Source organism: Cynoglossus semilaevis, chromosome 10 (assembly GCF_000523025.1).
Source record: "Cynoglossus semilaevis isolate Cse_v1.0 chromosome 10, Cse_v1.0, whole genome shotgun sequence".
In the NCBI taxonomy this organism is placed as follows: domain Eukaryota; kingdom Metazoa; phylum Chordata; class Actinopteri; order Pleuronectiformes; family Cynoglossidae; genus Cynoglossus; species Cynoglossus semilaevis.
This window is the reverse complement of record NC_024316.1, coordinates 20,466,284-20,484,886: the sequence shown is the minus strand read 5'-3', so window position 1 is coordinate 20,484,886 and position 18,603 is coordinate 20,466,284. Positions and strand designations below refer to the sequence as shown.

General features: G+C 43.6%; 2 protein-coding genes across 2 annotated transcripts; one reads left to right on the top strand and one right to left on the bottom strand.

The window, feature by feature from the left end:
* Positions 1-278: 278 nt before the first annotated feature.
* Positions 279-10,901, bottom strand: map3k12 (mitogen-activated protein kinase kinase kinase 12). The gene is made up of 14 exons (XM_008319509.3): positions 10,382-10,901; positions 8,221-8,745; positions 7,109-7,292; positions 6,815-7,006; positions 6,579-6,737; positions 6,069-6,227; positions 5,877-5,985; positions 5,331-5,444; positions 5,019-5,137; positions 4,798-4,932; positions 3,953-4,676; positions 3,796-3,863; positions 3,335-3,632; positions 279-2,684 (listed from the first exon to the last, which is right to left on the bottom strand). The coding sequence occupies exons 2-14, from the start codon at positions 8,681-8,683 to the stop codon at positions 2,538-2,540; spliced, it is 2,871 nt and encodes a 956-aa protein (XP_008317731.1). The 5' UTR covers positions 8,684-8,745; positions 10,382-10,901; the 3' UTR covers positions 279-2,537.
* An 869-nt stretch (positions 10,902-11,770) lies between these two features.
* Positions 11,771-17,688, top strand: aaas (achalasia, adrenocortical insufficiency, alacrimia). Its single transcript, XM_025059173.1, has 14 exons — positions 11,771-11,922; positions 12,151-12,276; positions 12,742-12,869; positions 13,371-13,426; positions 13,545-13,636; positions 13,952-13,998; positions 14,143-14,241; positions 15,562-15,622; positions 16,028-16,118; positions 16,221-16,314; positions 16,496-16,563; positions 16,664-16,745; positions 17,138-17,222; positions 17,454-17,688. The coding sequence occupies exons 2-14, from the start codon at positions 12,160-12,162 to the stop codon at positions 17,607-17,609; spliced, it is 1,176 nt and encodes a 391-aa protein (XP_024914941.1). The 5' UTR covers positions 11,771-11,922; positions 12,151-12,159; the 3' UTR covers positions 17,610-17,688.
* The last annotated feature ends 915 nt before the right edge of the window (positions 17,689-18,603 follow it).

Genomic DNA, 18,603 nt, shown 5'->3' with positions numbered 1-18,603 from the left:
AAAGTTTACAAATTACCCCTTTAACAAATGTGGATTATATGTAATTATTATATATATATACATATATGCAATTATATATGTACATATATATGCTGTTAATTATATTCTGTATCTGGAAAATACAGGAATTTGTTTTGTCATATTTAGATATGTTGAATAATCATGATTAATCGAGGTTAATCCACAGCTAACCTGTCATTAACCGGATTAAATTTTTGAATCGCCCTATGAAAATCAAATACCCTGCAGGTGTCGAGTCAATGAATGCCACAGGTCAGTTTGAACATGCTTAAAGTCATTGAAAATAGTCATTTATTTCTCATTCAGCTGTCTGATCACGTGACACGGCAACAGCACAAACCGCAGCTCTAACGTGGCCCGTCGTCTTAAACAAACATCTTCAGTTGGATTTCTTTTTTTTTCTTTTTTTTAAACCAATACATTATTTATTGTTGCTCATAATATTTTACTTTCGATATAACTCCTATCTTACAAGTACAATGTGCAATGCTGTATAAAAACAAAACATTTCTATTCAAACCCAAAGGATACTTACTGTTGCACTAGTAACCACCACAAAGAAGTGCACTATTCCTTACCCGGCTACTCCTGCAGGTCTAGGGTCTATTAAAGGGTCAAAGTTACAGGTGAGGTTTTTATGAAGCCCCTCAGCACCGCCCGCGACTCACTGTAGAGGGCGTCCTTTTGTGTGACACGTCAACATCTATTTGGGGGGGATTTCAAATACAGCTCAATGAGTGGTTCCTGCGGCGGAACATGTGGAACTGTGACGCGAGCACCGGGTTTTAACCAAAGACGGACCAAAGTAATCCGGAAGTGACTCAGTGCAAAGTGAGATTCCTGATATACAAAAGCAGCTGCGGCCAAATTGGAGTTGTTTCCACGAACAACACACTTTAAAAATGTATTTCACAGACATCAGCTGACAGCAGTACAGTCCAGTCCGTGCACCCATATAAAACTAACAGTCTAGTACCAGACCTGTGGTTGGGTGGACATTCACGGAGGGAGTGACGTTCTATTCGAAAGCATTTTTTACAGGGGTTGATGTAACAACGGGCCAATCTCCGAGGTATTGTAACATTCTAGAATTTTCTACAATTACCGTACAAGTGGTTTTGGGCTTAGATTCGTCATTTAACCAGGGTGAAAGTCTTGTCTATCGACATTTTAACATGGGCCTACGTGTGTTCACAGCGGACCGTTCGCTACAGATACACGGGTACTTTTCGAACAAATTCGGTCAACATGGGAGGAAAATAAACGTTTTCTGGTGCTCACCTGAAACTAACATGTGAGCAAACATTTATTTATTTGTTTTTTCCTTCCTTCCTCCACCTTTAGGCGGGGCTTCGTACAGTGGAAATGCAGAGCGGAACAAAAGTCAATATAGTCCCCCGCCGGAACACAATTATGACTGGACCAATCGCAGCTCGCGTAAGTCTTCCCGCTACTTTCAGCAACTTTATGTTAGTTAGCAGAGTGTTTTGTTTTTGTTCGAGAACCTCAGTATTTGCCATTTCGCCATTTGTTAATAAAAAACAAAACTTATTTATGTCTCCCTTCATTTCTTTGGTTACCAAAAAATGTACCAAACCATGATATTAACATCGATAAACGAATGGAACCGTGGCGTTTACGTCCCTAAATATCGCCTCGTTAGTCTCTGTCAATAACCAGATCAGCTTAATAAAAACCTCATCGTGTTCTAACGTGTATGTGAAACCCAATGGTAGGAGGTTAAAAAAAATATATCACCTATTAAGAACCCTAATAATGCATCATGTTCTGGTGAGATTTTCATTCCATTTTTTAACCTTTTTTTTTTAAACATTTTTTTTCTGGAGTGTTGACATTTATTAACAAAATGAAAATAACTCAGGTAATACTTTCAAGATTAAAAAAGTGTAAACCTTCACAAAATATAAAACGGACACATCCAAACTATAAATTATAGACATGTAGTCATGCATTGTTCACAGGGCTGCATATTGTTTAGTCTTACATTTTATCTTACAAATAAAATAAAGTTAGATATTTCTCATGTGGCATGTAATGAGTATTTACACTAATATTTATTAGTATTTCGATGCATTAGTGTGTGAGGAGTACCGGTGAGGAGGCTCCTCCCAGAGTGAGGGTTAGAGTGTTTAAAGGACTACAGGTGTGGTATCTTCTGGTGTGTGCGTCTGTGACAGTTTTTGCTGACCCGCAGCAGTGGCCGAGGTCGCCACTGTAGCCATTTTGCCTAAAAACAACCCTACAGAACGGAAATGACATCGACTGGATGTCAGAAGCTGCCCAAATATCGGATGCCAGGTTATGACAAATGCCCTATGTCGTCTGATGTAGGTCTGCCGGCCGACAAACGTAGGAGATACCGAAGGATCGTAGTCTGAGGGGTGCAGTTGGAGTGATCTGTGGTGACGACAGTAATGTACCGCACCGACAGGTTGGTGTGTCAGTGGGGACTGTTACTGTTGGGTCACATGATGTCTTTCTTGATGTCCGCCGATCTACGCAGGTCCTATATGAGGAGAGCCGTGAGAGGACTGTGATGGGGGGGCCCATGCTCCAGCACTGGGGGGGCGGCTGGGCTCTCCGCTCCCAGACTGGTCCAACTCGGCGCTGTCGCAGTCAGAGTCGTCACACAGGGCTCGACTCTAAACAGAGCAGGTGAGAAAGAGTCGGTGAGACGGTGGTGGTCGGAGTCGGACGAAAGTTTTATGTTTAGGGCTGAAATGAACTCGTTAATAATGTTTAATTTGTGAAGTTAATTAGATTTGAATGCATACAAAGACTGATGTTCACTGTATATCAAATTCTTCCACCATCCATGCACCTAATGTTGCGCTGATCCATCCATCCAAGCTGTCATTTGCACACACTGTGGGAAAAAGTTTTGGTTTCACAGAAACACCTGGATCTGGAGACATGTTTCCTGACATTTTTCCAGATTATTAATTCCATCATTTGGGTCAGTCACAGACAAAAACAATTTTTTTTTTGTATTTTAGAATGTTGATTTATCTGATTATTTATGATGAGACATGATTAATTAATATTAATCATGTTTTTGATTGTGATTAATGATAATAGCTCATGATTCAACCACAGCTTCTCTGTGATTAAATATTTTTCGATCATTAAACTGTCAGGTCTAAGGTCTAAAACCTGGCCTGATTCCACGTCAATCATTAAACTGTCACACACTCTCAGGTCTAAAACCTGGCCTGATTCCACGTCAGTACTTTCACACCAGTGTATGACGATGACGTGCTGACACACGTGATCTCCTGTGGATCTGCGTTACCTCATTAGGGTTCTGTCCAGGCTCCACCTGGGCCTTTGCCTGCCCCAGGGCTCCTTCTCTCTCTGACAGACCGTCAGAGGCCTGTGCGGGGTCTGTGTTGTCTGCTGGGATCTCGGAGCCTTGAGACAGGAGGTCGTCGCTGCGATCGTCTAACCTGTCGTCAGTATTGGTGCTGACCACGTCTGGAGTCCCGCTGTGAGAGTGGTCCGTGGTGTGGCCCTCCTCGCCGTCTGACACCGACAGGTTCTCGGAGCTGAACGTAGACACAGACTGGCACTTGGTGATGCTGGTCGGTCTTCTGGGGAGAGGAACCGTCACTTCTTTAAATTACAGGACCGACAGTACGGAAGACTGACGCAGATTGGAAATAATTTTATTTTTTTTTGACTCAGAAACTTGTCGGAAAGGAAAAGTGGCTCGAGGGAATTTTCGAGATTGACAAAAGACGTCAAGTTACTCACCGTCTCCTTGGTAACTCCACCTCACTGTCGACTTCGCCCTCCTCCTCCTCTGATGACACTCCACGCCTCTGTAGTCAGAAGAGGAAAACGCACATTCAGAGCGCTCTCAGAAGAGTACACAGAAGTACAAACACACGTACTGTACCCGTCACTGTACCTGTTTACGTGTGATAGCTGCCCTGTATAAAATAGCTGAAGGTGTAAGGTGCTGACTCCCAATTCCCCCTGATGCCCCACGGGGCAACCTGACAGCCCCGGCTCCTTCCTCTTTGTCGTCGCCATCGTGTGGCAGACGTGGAGATCCCAGGGATCCACGTCCTCCCGCCGCTCCCTTTCCGCACGGAGAGTCTGGGCTGCTGGAAAATGGAAACGAAGCAGCGTCCTCACTGGGTGTGTCACTGCGGGGAGGAGTTTCTGTGAGGTCATCCAGGCCGGCTGCACCCACCTCGGCGCCCCCTAAGCCTGCGGAGGCGCTGAGGCTCCCCCCTCTCTCCAGGCCACCCACCAATGTCTCTCTTTTTCCCTGGGCCTCTGCCTCCAGCGTGGTGCAGATGAGGTCAGGGCTAGAGGAGGAGAGCTGCCGTTGCTGCTGCTCGTGGCTGAGGCCCCGCAGAGCGGCAGAGGGCTCCAGATGCTGCCTGGAGGTGTTGGTGTTGGAGCTGTTGGCCTGGGCAGTGGCGTCCCTGTTAGACGAGGACTGATTTGCCTTAAGTCCAGCCAAATCCCCACTGCTGCCCTTCCCAGGCTTGCGGTGGCGGGTCTTTACCCTGCGGGACCGGTTAGGTGAAGTGGAGCTTTTGTTGGGGCAGCCTGGGATGGTGACTTGCATTACAGAGGGATCCATTTTTGGAATGATTACCTCAGACTTGAGAATGTCTGGCCTAAATAAATGGGAGAGGAGGGAGGACTGTTTACTTCACCAGCACAGAGCACAGTAGGATAAGAAGGCATGTTCTGCATCAAAGTTTTGATTTCATTAATCACAGAAATTTGTTTTGTCACCTTTTTCCTGACGGCAATTTCTGTGGGACGTTTCTCTTCTTGATGAGTTTGTCCACGGTGTTGGAGGAGCTGCTCTGTCTGGAGCTGTGGTGCTTGAACAAACCCGGGTACTTCTTATCCAAAGACTGTTCTCTCCTGGGCACCCAGTGTAACGCAGCGTGACTTATTATGTTGTGAAGAATGTCAGCACTTTACTAAAATACACCCGTGTTTATTCCTACCTCTGCAGCTCTTTCTCTTTGAGCTCCAGCTGCAGCATGACAGCGCTGAGCTCCATGTACAGGTTGTTGGCTCTCTCCAGTTTCCTCTCGTAATGCTCACGGATGTCCAAAAAGCATGCCTGTGAAAAAAAAAAAAAACAGGCTGCTGATGTCACTGTGCACGTGCTTGACAGAATCCACCTTCTCTACAGTGTGCACGCACTCAAAGCACTGATTTCACCCACAAGGGCAAACACAAGGGGGACCCTGAGCAGAACCAGAGACAGAGAGAATCTCCCTCAGTCTGAATAAACGCGACACATCAGATCAAACCCACCTCAGCTCCTCCCTGCGTCGGTTGATGAGTTCCTCGTCCAGTCGGTGGATACAGGTCCCCTCGGATTTGATCTTCTCAAAGTGCTGTTTGACTTCTTCTCGCCACTCGGCCTGATCGGAAAAAAAGATGTCTTTTTACCAACGCTCCCTAGATGGAGTTGACCTTTAAGGGGACATTTATGTGAAATTGTTTTCTTCACATGTTGTTCACATGTCTCTGGTGAGTCTGACATCACAGAGAAGTGATGTCCAGCGCTGAGTGGCTCCACCCCATCACCCCTCCTTCCTGTTTGAGGATCGTCCAGTTGTTTTACTCATACCCGACTGTTGGACCGCCAAAGCTAACACAACTGTTTAATTTAGCACCGAGCTAAATGAACAGCAGCTAAACATTTGGGGCACGTCATCTATAAGAACACTAGGGGGAGACAGGTGGCACCAAAGCATGTAACTACCATTCAGTGTCCCCTTTAAGAGCTCTTCCTTTTTTGCTTACTGTGAGTGCGTGTACATTCACAGTATTCAGTACTAAATGATTGGTACCTGAGACTTGAAGTACGTCTCTTGAGGAGTGGACATGACATCAGCTGATGCTATGTCCAGATGAAGAAGGATCTGTCGGAAAGACGGCCGATTCCGAGGCTTGCAATTCCTGGAAAAAAGAATCAAGCGTTGATGAAGTTCCGTACCACCGTTCCAACCGTCCATCACACACTTCCTGTGACTTATGCTCACCAACACTGTCTGAGGAGGATCTTGAAGCCGTCAGGACAGCTCTCTGGTATGGGCAGCTGCAGACTGTTGTTCCCCACACCCCAGATAATGGCTGACGAGTCCACGTCTCTGTAAGGGATCTCCCCAGTTAGCATCTCCCAGAGCACCACGCCAAAGGACCTTTGAGAGGAAAAGACATTCCAGTCTCTTTGAGTAACTCTATGACAGGGGTGTCAAACTCAAATTCACAGTTGGTCAAAATTTAAAACTGGGACATTTGTTTCTTATTTTGTCTCTTTATCTGTAGCCTTTCCAGCTTCTTTTTAATGTAAATTTTCTTTTCATAGACCAACAACAAAAAACCCCACAATCTATGTGCTATAACATGGCGCTGTGATCTCGCGGTCCAAACATAATTTACACTACAGGCCAGATTTGGCCCCCGGGCCAGAGTTTGACACATGTGCTCCATGATGTTTAAACTTTTATTAGAAGTTTTCAAACTTTTCCGAGCAGGTACCAGGAACTTACCAGATGTCCACTTTCTCTGAAACCGGCTCGTTCCGGATCACCTCAGGAGCCATCCAGGCCACGGTGCCGGCAAATGACATTTTAGTGCTCTTGTCGCTGAGCTCCTTGGAGGTGCCGAAATCAGAGATCTTCACCAGGTCGTCGTGTGTGATCAACATGCTGGAATCAAATGGAGATCATGAGAACTTCACGTTTCAATAATCAAGACTGTGTTTTTAACTTTCAGGCAGACGTACTTCGGGGACTTGAGGTCTCGGTGTATGATTTTGTGAAGGTGAAGGTAGTTCATGCCTCCTGCAATGCCCATGGACCAGTCCACCAGGAGGGAGGGAGTGATTTTCCGGCCCGCCCTCAGCACCTCGTACAGTTGGCCTTGGGCGCAGTATTCCATCAAGATACAGTAACAAGGAGCCTGGGTACACACACCCCTAGAGAACAGGAAATGTGGCATGAAGAGGAAAAGGAAACGCATCATGAAAGATCAGGATGTTGATATCTCCGACTGAAGGAGATTTTTTTTTTTTTCTTACTTGAAAGTGATGATGTTGGGATGCTTGAGTTTGCGAAGGTGTTTGATCTCCGTCTCTTTGATGTCACGCACTTTCTTCACAGCCACCTCTTCACCGTGGAACTTTCCGAGGAAGACGGCTCCCTGAGCCCCGCTGCCCACCCACTGTAGGTCTGAGATTTCCTCAAACGGAACCTCCCAGGATTCTGGAGGCAGGAGGAGAAGACGAGCAGTGAGTGGATGTTGACGCACGCAGCGTTTCACTCTATCAACCAACTTTTTAGTCCAGTATTTGTAGTCAATATGTTGCCTTGTAAACTTGGACCTTGATGAATCCGACTCCTGCTGCTACATCACCTGTTTAACATGTGCTGTTTACAGGTGATTGACAACTTTTTGGCCCAGGAGCCCAGACTGGAGGAGTGTGCAGTGTAAAATATGTTTTAATTTTTAATGACCGGGACTCGTGCCACAGAGAACAGGTGACGATAAATCTCTCATCATATCTTCACAGTGTGTCGACCCAGGTGTGTGATATTTTTTTCTCTGAACAACAAACGTTAGTTCTTCAGATCTGCTCAGAACTCTTCTCTTCTGTGGTTGATCTCTCATGGCCATGAAGGTGCAATGACCTTCTACTACTAGTACTACTATCACTACCATCACTTACTGCTACAACTACTACTACCATTATTGATATTCACAGTAGTAGTTTTTACTTGCTCCAGTTTTTGACAAACAGTTTTATAACTTTAACTGTGTTTCTTTGTTTGGTCGGCATCCACATTTCCTTCACAGTTTTATCCAGCCATCCATCCATCCATCCATCCATCCATCCATCCATCCATCCATCCATCCATCCATCCATCCATCCATCCATCCATCCATCCATCCATCCATCCATCCATCCATCCATCCATCCATCCATCCATCCATCCATCCATCCATCCATCCATCCATCCATCCATTCCTTTTTGTATTAAGCTACCTGTAATTTGTTCAAAACTTTCTCTGTTTGTTTTCACGCTACATCTACAGATACAGAACTTAAGGAGTGAAGTCTGGACCTACCTTCTTGGCTATGCTTGTGCCACGCTGCATCTACAGAACTTAAGGAGTGAAGTGTGGACCTACCTTCTTGGCTATGCTTGTGTTCCGTGGAGTAGGCCTTTCCGATCATGGTCCAAACCGGTTTCAAGCAGCCAAACAGTCCCTCCAAAAATCCTCCACTTCCCGATTGTAGCCGGATGTTCTCCGACTGGCCCCGGACCGCTCCGGCCTCGGGGCTGTGCCCGGCCTCGGCCCCGCCCCCACACTGACACGCCTCATGTTCATGCAGCTTTAGCACGCTGTTGTCAAAGTGGGCTGTGGGTCCATCGCTGGGGGTGGGGCTGCCTCCAGCGGGCGCTCCCGGTCCACCGGTGTCGATGGATAGCACGTTGCGCAGGACGCACTGTGTGGGGGTCAGGTCCGTTTCGGGTGTGCAGGCGGGGGTGTCTCCATCGAGTCTTCGATAGGGGGTTTCTGAGATGGGGGTGCTGAAGCCTGACAGGGAGGGGGAAGGGGCGTGGGGCTCATGGATACAGGTCCCACTCATCAGGGGTTTCCCCAACACAGCAGGTTTGGGGTGGATGAAGGATGAGAAGATGACAAGTAGACCTGGGAGCCGGGGGGAGGAGGAAATGTCAGATGCAGAAGTATTACTACGTTTACTTTGAATCAAAAACAAACATAGGCTCAGGACAATCCCATTATCGGACAGCACCGCTTCACACGCGGAGCTGTCCGGTGCTGAAATGACTGCCGTCAGTTCACATGTTTATTTGTGATGTGACTTTTTTTTCCCAACTCTTCTTCCGTTTGTGATGTGACTTTTTTTTCCCCAACTCTTCTTCTTCTTTTCAACACTGTGTTTGTCAGTGCAGTTTTCTCAGATGCACTACTACTAATCTGACCAGTAACATCTGATCCAAAATAAATTTAAGAAATATATATTGCTGACAATGTGAACGCAGCTTTAGTGACTTCCTTAAATCTTTCTAAGAACAACAACAACACTGATGAAAATCATGCAGTAGGTTGGGCTGTTAGCCACCCGTCACACCCCCCCCCCCCCCCCCCCCCATCCCACAGAGGCACCACTCTGACTCCTCTACTCAACTCCTTCACCAAAAAAAAAAAAAAGAATCAGTCTGAATCATGCAGCAAAGCCAAAAGAAGAGCCGTGTGTGTGTGTGTGTGTGTGTGTGTGTGAATGAACGGCCTGCCCCCGTGGAGCCATCACCCACGGTGGAGACTGGCTTTATGAATGAACCCACAGGAGGAGTTTGTTACGATTCACCACAGTCCAGGACCGTCACCTGTTCTTCAAATGTCCACCTTTAAAAAAAACCCAACGCAGCAGTGACTCCAGTGGCATCTGAAGAAGAACACGAGGAATTGCATAACCACGAACCCACTTCATGGTAGATGTGAACCTACTGTATGTCTGAGCGCCGTGGGTTTGACGGGTGGGTGGTTATTAAAAATAGTAAATATATATTGACATATATGTATATATGTATGTCTGTGTGTATATTGCATGGTGTAAATATATGGGCACAGATACTTTAGCACTGCCGTCTCCTGGACTCCACATATACATTTAAATACACACACACATGTATATAAATATATATATGCATATATATATATATATTTATATATATTTAGCCCAGAAGGCTCAGTGTTCCAGTTACTGCAGCGCTGCATGAGAAGAAACGCGACCGATAAGAGAAATAAGACCGTGTGGGGGTAAACGGGGCAATAAACGATCACCGGGGCCTGTGCGCGAAAGCATTACAAACATATATACATATGCACGCGCGCGCGAACACACGCGCACACACACACAGGCACGAAGACCTATCTTTAAATAACCGAGGTATGGACGATGACACTCAGCAGCAGCAGCAGCAGCATCTCTGCCGACGTGCACGGAGCCTGGTGCCTGCGCCGCGGCCGCTGCCAAGTCAAACTGCCGCAGCGTCTCTACATGTACTCAACGCTGGCGTCCGCGCAGATATTTCACACCGTGGGCTCTGTGGCTGCACAGAAAATGTGATTTTTCCAGCATCCGTCGAAGGTTACTCGCTCCCTGGCAGCCTCGGTTCGTTGGTGCAGTGGACTGGTAGCGGCGCGGACGCGACCGCGACCAGCGGCGGCATCACATCTCCTTCCTACCTGGCTGCGCTGGGATCGGGACTGTTGTCTTATTTAATACGGCATTTATCCGAGCCGTGTGACATTCCCATACCTTTCTGCCTGGATGATGCCGCGTTGTCAAGTGAAGGGTCGGGCTCAGCTTTCTGTTTGTCTGCGATGATCGCGGAGACAATCGCTGCACTCCTCTCGCTCTTCACCTCCTGCCTCCTTCCGTCCTCCACTCGCTACATCCACCAGCTTTCACCTTACTGGGACAGATCCCAGCGGCCGATTCCTCTCATCGATGCCCGGGCCCCCATGCAACGTGAAGCTCGCTGGGCTTTTTGGGGGAAGGAGCTGTCTCTTTCCCAGTGCTGAATTGACGTCACGGAAATGTGAGTAGCGCCGCGTGAGGGCGCTACAGCAAACCTCTGCAAAGACATTGTCACAAGGAAACACGCGCGCGCGCACGCACGCACACGTACAAACACACAAACAATGTTATTACTATTAATATAATCTCATGTGTTTTTTCGACGTGTGAAACTCGCCGTTTCTGTTTCCGTTCATTTCCAGACTGGATTCTACATAACCAAGATCTACAGTGACGTACCCTTGAGCAAAAACTACATTTGAGGTCAAAATATTTATCCTGACACAACCTTGTTTCACAATTATTAATAATAAATAGCAAGGTCAAATTTGTTCCCTATATTCTAACAGTCACGTTTTATTCTGAGATGTTTTTAATTAATTCATTGTATAGATTAAAAAAATACATTTGGATCACTCTAAACTGATCATCCATTCCTGTTAAGGACAATGTAGGGATGTCTTTATTATGTGCATATAGATATGTTAATTCATAGTTTTGGTTAATGCTATGGTCCTAATAAATAGGTCATTATTTAGCATTACTGTTCTTGATTACGTTATCACTGATGTCCATAAATTGAATACTAGAAAAATACATTTTAAAATTTAAAGTTTTAAAATCTATTTTAGTAAACCTCATGCTGTTTGTAGCAATTTTGTAAATCCCTGAGAAGACCCTGACCTTTAATTATCTGGTGAAAGAGTAAGTAACTCTATTATCGTTAAACAACGAATATAAAAAAACCCTCAAAAACAAAACCAAAAAAATAAATTAAATAAAACAATCATGATTTTAGCACTTCAGATGTGTGTCAGTGTCTACATTCAGAGTATTAAATAAATCTCAGCCATACGAAAAGAGGATTTATTATATACACACATGTAACATCTGGTTTAATGCCTGTATTAAGGTTTATATAAAGCAGTATGTAAAATAAAACACCAGTCATTTATTTCACATTTGTTATGCACCTAATAATATATAAATAACTGTTTATACATTTCTGTCTAACATACAAAACATTAAATGTGATCGTGATTCAAACATTTAACTGAAATAGTTACCACAACTAAAAGGTAACTGTAACATTTTATCAATGAAGCGGTTGAACACCAAAAAAGCGCAGCCGGATGTAGTTTGTCCATCTCGCTCGCCGTAGCAGCTCAGACGGCGGGACTGCCTGAACTCTCAGAACTAACTCTGTCGCGGCGTTGTGACGTGACTCGAACTGGTTCGAATACAGCGAGTGACACTTCGCACACTTAGTCACACAGAGAGTAAGGTTATTGTGTTTGGTTGTTTATTTTTTAACATTAAAACGAAGAACAATAAGCGAATTTAAAGTATTGAACTAAGCTAGCTAGCTAACTAGCTGGCTAGCTAGCTAACTTGAGCCGGTAACAGTAGGACATAGCTTGCTAACCCCCAGTGGCCACAACAGGGTTTGAGAGAACGCGAGTCGTTTAAAATACTTTTTTTTATTCTGTTTTTCTTTTCTACCTAAGTTAAACAGCATGGCGATGTGCTCTTTGGCGTTGTTTCCTCCTCCGTTGCCTTACGGAGAGAGCACCTTGTGCGAATCCAACAACGAGCTATTGTCCGGAACGAGCACCGAGGATCGGTCCAAACAGGTCGGTAAACTGCTGTATTCAGCCACATGTACTTGGTTTCCAGTCGTGTTCATATTAATTATTGTTTTGTCAATCTATCTTGTACAGGCTCGACCAAACTTAAACACATTGGAGCTACTTTATTAAAGTCCTTGAACTTGTTTACCACTAAAGTGATAGCCTTTTCATGTCCTTGAACTTTTTTACCACTAAAGTGATAGCCTTTTCATTGGCAAACTCTCTGTTCAACAATACTTTTTAGTTCGACATTATAACCTGTAATAACAAAATCAATTGAAACTGAATATGTTATTCTTTACAGCTTTAGTGTGTATTTTAGTAACTCATATGGTATTATTTGTTAAGTTTTATTCCTCAAACATCTGTGTCCCCAAAGAAGGCCAAAACCACCCATGTACTAAAATCTGAAGGATTTTCATATCCATGTACTGCATTCAAATACGCCTTGTGTTGTTTTTCCTGCAGGAGTCCAGTCACCTGACCCTATATTTCCCCCGAGAGTCTCTAAAACTCCACAGTCGCACAGAAAGCAGCAGCAAAGCAGCGTTTCTGGACCATTCAGAGACACTGTGGATGAGGAGTGCAGCAGCCTGGTATGAAACACAGCTTTAAAACATGGCATTGGTTAGATACAGTGCAACAACGTCTGCCACACTGGACTGGATTGTTATTTTTTTTCTTCAGGGGAAATTTAAACCTTTTAAACAACACTTAATATGAATACATCATGTGATAATACTGTTTACAAACAGCATTTGTGTACATTGTATATGTTTTTGTCTTATTTGAAAAATAGGCCAAATGTACATCAAAGTGAAAAAGTCTGTTAAATGTAGATATTAGAGTGATTTTATTGTGTTTGCTATGATTGCTGTAATATCTTATTCCACACAATCATCAAAAACAGGGCACTATTTGTATTGGAACCTGTGCCTAAATAATAATTTCTTTACTGTACAAGGTGGTCCTGTTATGTAGTTTAATGAAAGCCACTTGAGAATGTGACATAATAAAAGTGCACTGCTACATCCTACAATAATCCCAGAGTGTCACAGACATGAGTTTAACCGATCCTCGTGTCTCTTTCTGTCCAGGAGGGACGGTGCTTTTACAGGTTTGCTCACGGAAATTACCAACTCAAAAGCAGAGGGTATGTGACACCCCGGTATTTCACCCATTTCCTCTCAGCTGTGTTACTTTTCAAGTACTCCATGCAGTACTTGATGGTTTTCATGACCAATAACCATTTTGTGTTTTTCCTTCCTCAGCCCCTAAATGGCTCTCTGTGGGCTGTGGTTTCAGCCTGGCGTTGCTGCGATGGGTCTCGTCTTTTCACAGCTCCTTGTTTCCACATCTCACTGTAAGAACTTCCTGCTTGTTTTGCTGACAGTATATTTCACGTGCCGATTGTGTTTTTTGCCTGTATTTTGCTTTAATTATGTTGTTTGTTGTTTCCTTATTCTGCTTCAGTGTGTGTATTGTGGTTTTTTCCCCCGTGTTTTTTACATTTTATTTTATCTTACCATTTGTTCCTGTTTAATTCAATTTAACTGACTATAAAGCACTTGGGTTTCTTTTGGGATGTTGTTGCTTCATAAACCGTTGTTGATTAACTGATTGGTGTTGTTTTGGGTGTTCTGTATCATTGTTATTTCTGTTCTTTTTTTTTTTACAGTTAAGCAGCGAAGACATGATCGCAGAGTTCTCACAAGTACTGAACTGGTCAGTGAAGAAATCTCTGGTGACAAATTAGAATTATCTTTGTGACTTTTCACAAGACAATTTTCATGCTAACATTTGCATTTAACTCTTCAACGTTTCACTCCAGTGTTTAAGTGAGAATGTTTTTTGTCTCTCTGTAAACAGGACTGACTGTGTGGTGCGAGCCTTCGCTTGGCATCCTCACGCAGACAAATTTGCCGTAGCCCTCCTGGACGACTCCATTAAGATTTACAACCCCAAAAGGTAAATTAAAGCATGGAAAGAACTGTTACCACGAACGACAGCTCATGGAATACAGTCAACACTATCCATCATTCAAACAAGGCTCAGCTTCATTACATTTGCTGCACAAATTAACACTGTGTATAAATTCACACACACATAAATATATATATGTGTATGTGTTTATCCTTTATATAACATTGTTGTACTGACATATTTATCATGTTCTGCACATACCTGTACTCTTGAAGTGTGGATGTATGTATTTGTGATTGCCCTGTCTTGGTCCTAATTGCCCCTCTTTCCTCTCAGGAACAATTAAATTGTGCAGACCATATACTGTATATGTGCAGTATTTTATTTTAAAACCATCATTTGGATTCTTTCTTTTAGAACAGCATTCTCTCTCTCTGTATCTAAATAAAAACCAAATCTATTCTACACTCCTCACTGCCAGATGGCTCTTTCAGATCTTTTCTTTAATTAATCCTTGTCTTCTTTTTTTTTTTTTTTTTTTTTGCCCCCACACCCACACTGAAGCCCCGTCTGCAGAGAAACGGTGGAGCCTCCTCTATGTCTACCCTCCTGCCCCCTCTTTATTTCAGCCCATCATCTTTGACATGACACAGCATCGTAAAGGGTAAAAAACAAATTGAGGAAAGCTTATTAAATGTATATGCAGCTCAATAATTAACTCCGGGCAATTTGCAGGAATCTATGGGATCAGCAGAACTTGCCTCCACCTCAGCAGGGTTTATTGCAATCATTAACTTCGCCTTTTACACCGGGGGCAGAATTAACAGCAGGATGGGGGTTGTGTGTGTGTGTGTGCGTGTGCGCGCACAGCCACGTATGCCAAGGATCTTGGGATCATTCAATTAAACGGGTGTCAGAGATTGGACTTCCTGTGTCCCTGTTGAGCTGCAGAGACCAAACTGTACCAGTGTGTGACGTGAAGTGACTGAGGACGACCCATTATGTGTTTCTGGAGTATTGTGGTATTCATAAGTCTACGGCTGTGACTCCCATAGCAATCAAGCTCCCGTTTCTTAATCACATGCCTTTTGTAATAACACATTTCAGCTAATAGGCTTAGGAGACATTTGAGTATAAGTGAGTGGGAGAGTACATTTGGATTCACAACGCTAGAGTTATGAAGTATCAGCTGTTTTTTTTTTTGTTTGGTTTTTTTGGTGGATTTATTCATCTCACCCTAACAGAGAGGGACTAAGGGTTCATGAATTATTAAGATTGTTTGTTGTCAACATGTCAGCTGTGTGGTATAAAAAATTTGTGGACAAAAGTAAGTACAAAGGTAACGAGTGACATTTATGTCTCTAGAGTCTGGGAGACCAGGATGTGGACGTGTGAACGGTGGCCATGTGTGAAAGGGCGCTGCCATGTAAGAACTTTACACCTTCTGGAAAGACTTGGAGTATACACACACATACAGACAGACTGGTGTCAGCAAGGCAAAACAAAATATAAATAAAGTTTGATATTGTGCCACAGTGAATAAACTTCATTTCTGTGTTCTTGAACTGTGATTTGGTGTCTGTGAAAAACGCCTCTCCTTCAGCGTTCCATAAAGATGAATTTCTGGACACTTTTATTTTCCATCTGTTTACTTCAAAATCTAAGGAAACACGACCTCTCTGTTTCTGCCTTTCTTTTATGACCTCCTAAAAATGTCGTAGTGTGTCCTCAGCTCCAGGCTCCAGGTCTCTGCAGTACTGCAGTTTTGAGCAGTAAATCTGTGAGTGCTGTATAAATAATCTGTCTTTTGTTTGTGTTTTGCCTTGAACAGTCTGGATGTTGGAGTCCAGACGGCAGTCGACTCCTCTTCACCGTGCAGGGCGAGAAAGTCGTCTACGCTCTGACTTTCACAGACTCACCAGGTTCAAGTCTCCGTCTTTAGACCAAACCAGCAGCCACGGTGGTCTTCAAAAAAAACAAAAAAAGATCTAACACCTGGGACCATTCTCCTTGTTGTTCTGCAGGTATCTCCTCCAGCACATCTCAGGGGCCACAGGCGGCATCTGTGGTGGCCGACCTATCAGAGACGACCTTTAGCACACCAGATGGAGACGTTGTGTAAGGTCCTAATCCTACGTAGCTAGTTAAAATTACGTATTTTTTTTAGCCAATGGAATGCAATGACTTCCATACACTGTGATACTGATTTTAATATAAATGACTGTGATATTCTTGAATTGTGTGTATTTTTGTGTTGGATTCTGAAAGTTTCTCTCGTTGGTGTCTGATTATTTGCCAGTGTTGGTGGAGAGATCCAGTCCCTGGTCTGGGATCCAAGAGGGGAGAGGCTCGCTGTGCTTCTCAAAGGTTTGTTGTCATTATTTGAACAGTGTTATATTGAGTTTAGAGAGTCCATTAATTAATCTTAACCTCCACTTTTGTCTGTTTTAATCATATTTTCCGTCAGGTGATCCAGAGTCGTCGGACCAGCTGGCCATCATAGCTGTGTTCAGGACTAGGACCAGTCCCATTTTTGAGCTTTTGCCATGGTGGGTACTTCTGTGTATTTTAACTCTCCTACTGTATTAGTATTTGTCTCTACATGCTTCACCTCCTATATCAACTGGCGTCTCACGGTCCACGACTGATTAAATTACATTAAATAATAATGTTGGATACAAATCTGAGTGTCCGACCCCCTGAAGTGTCTGTATAGAAAAAAATGTGGTCCACTCTTAGGTTAAGACTAGCACATAAAGAAATATATATAATTCAATAAGAATCTGACCCACCTCCATACCACTAGAGGCAGCCCAAGTACCACTAGAGGGAGGCATACCATTGTTTGAGAACCACTTCTCTCCAAGTGTAAAAGAGGTCAGAGGTGGAGTCTCCTACCTGTCAGTGTGTAATGATTATTTTTCTCTTTTGCTTCGTTCAGTGGATTCGTTCAAGGGGAACCTGAGGCCGAGCCCAGACTGATGCAGTTTCACCCAAACTTCCAGCACGGAGCTTTACTCACTGTGGTCAGTCATTTACATTCAAATATCACTGTCTGCTACAAATGAACGTTCTTATTTTACCATATTCTTAATTAAGGTTTGTGTCAACTTTACTTGTTTAAATTAGCTGGAAATATTTGTTTTTATGTGTGTGTGTTTTTTTCTTTTTCTTATTCCAAAGTTGGTTTGTTTTAATGTACATCTTTTCCTCCCCTGTGGCCCCCCCCCCTAATGTTTGCCCCTCTCTGTTCTTAGTGTTGGTCCACTGGGAGAATCACCCACGTGCCTTTCTACTTCCTGAGCGCTGGCGCCCCCCTGTGTGGCTTGAGTGGCAGTCCGCTGCTTCCTCTGTCTCAGGACAGACCTTCTGACCTGGTCAACAAGTCGCTCTTCACGGAGATGATGTCATGACCAACCGTCGCTCAACGTCACAGACCTTGTTGGAGTTTTTAATGTTAATTGGAAATTGTTAATAAATATGTACAAAGTTGTTGTCACACTTTGATTTGATTTTTTTTTTCTTTTCAATGTCAGAAGGCATACCACTGGTTGTGCTTGGGCTCCAACTAGTGGTATGCATGGGAACTGCTGGGGCAACCACCCAAAATAAAAAAGAATTGTTTCTGTTTTTTTTTTTTATTATAATCTGTCAATTGGTTTTCTTTGCCTATTAGGGTTCATCTAATGGTTACATCAGTAATGATAATAGACAAATTATTAAAATGTGTATTTATTTTATATGGATGTTATAACTGTGTTTATGTCTGCTTACTTTAAATCATTATTTATTTCACATTTTGGTGCAGGATTATGTCACTATTGTTGTTTCTAATAGAAAACAGTCAATGTGATTAATGTTTTTTTTTCTCCTGAAAATGGCAGAATGTGGGCGGGAGGGTGCGGAGGGGGGTAATGGGGTCGGTGCTGATGTTTAATTTAGCCCAGGGAGCCGAGTAGACCTGCTCTGCCACCTTTTTGTTTTCATTGTCACAGATTTATTAACAGACTTTGTTGAAGATTTCCCAGAGGATTTCTTAGATCTGTCCACCAGGGGGGGATCATGTCAGGTGAAGTCCATTGAGCAGTGGTTTCCAGCTTGTCCTTTAACCCTTCATTTCATTCATTTGACATTTTGTATCTTTGTATTGTATTATGGACTGTTTGAGATGACTGTTGTAAACTGTTTTTGCTTTTTTTTTTAGAGTCTTCTTGAGTTTCCAGGCTCCTAAACTGGGTCCGTTCTATTGAGGAAACTGCAACTACAGGTGGTGAGTGTTAAACTTTATTTACTACTTTATTCACTGTGGATCAACAGTAGATCAAATATTTAAAAAATAGTGTTAGTAGAGAGACTTTTAAAGATTAGACCTGCACATGAGGCTCATATTTATGAAGAAAAAAAAGG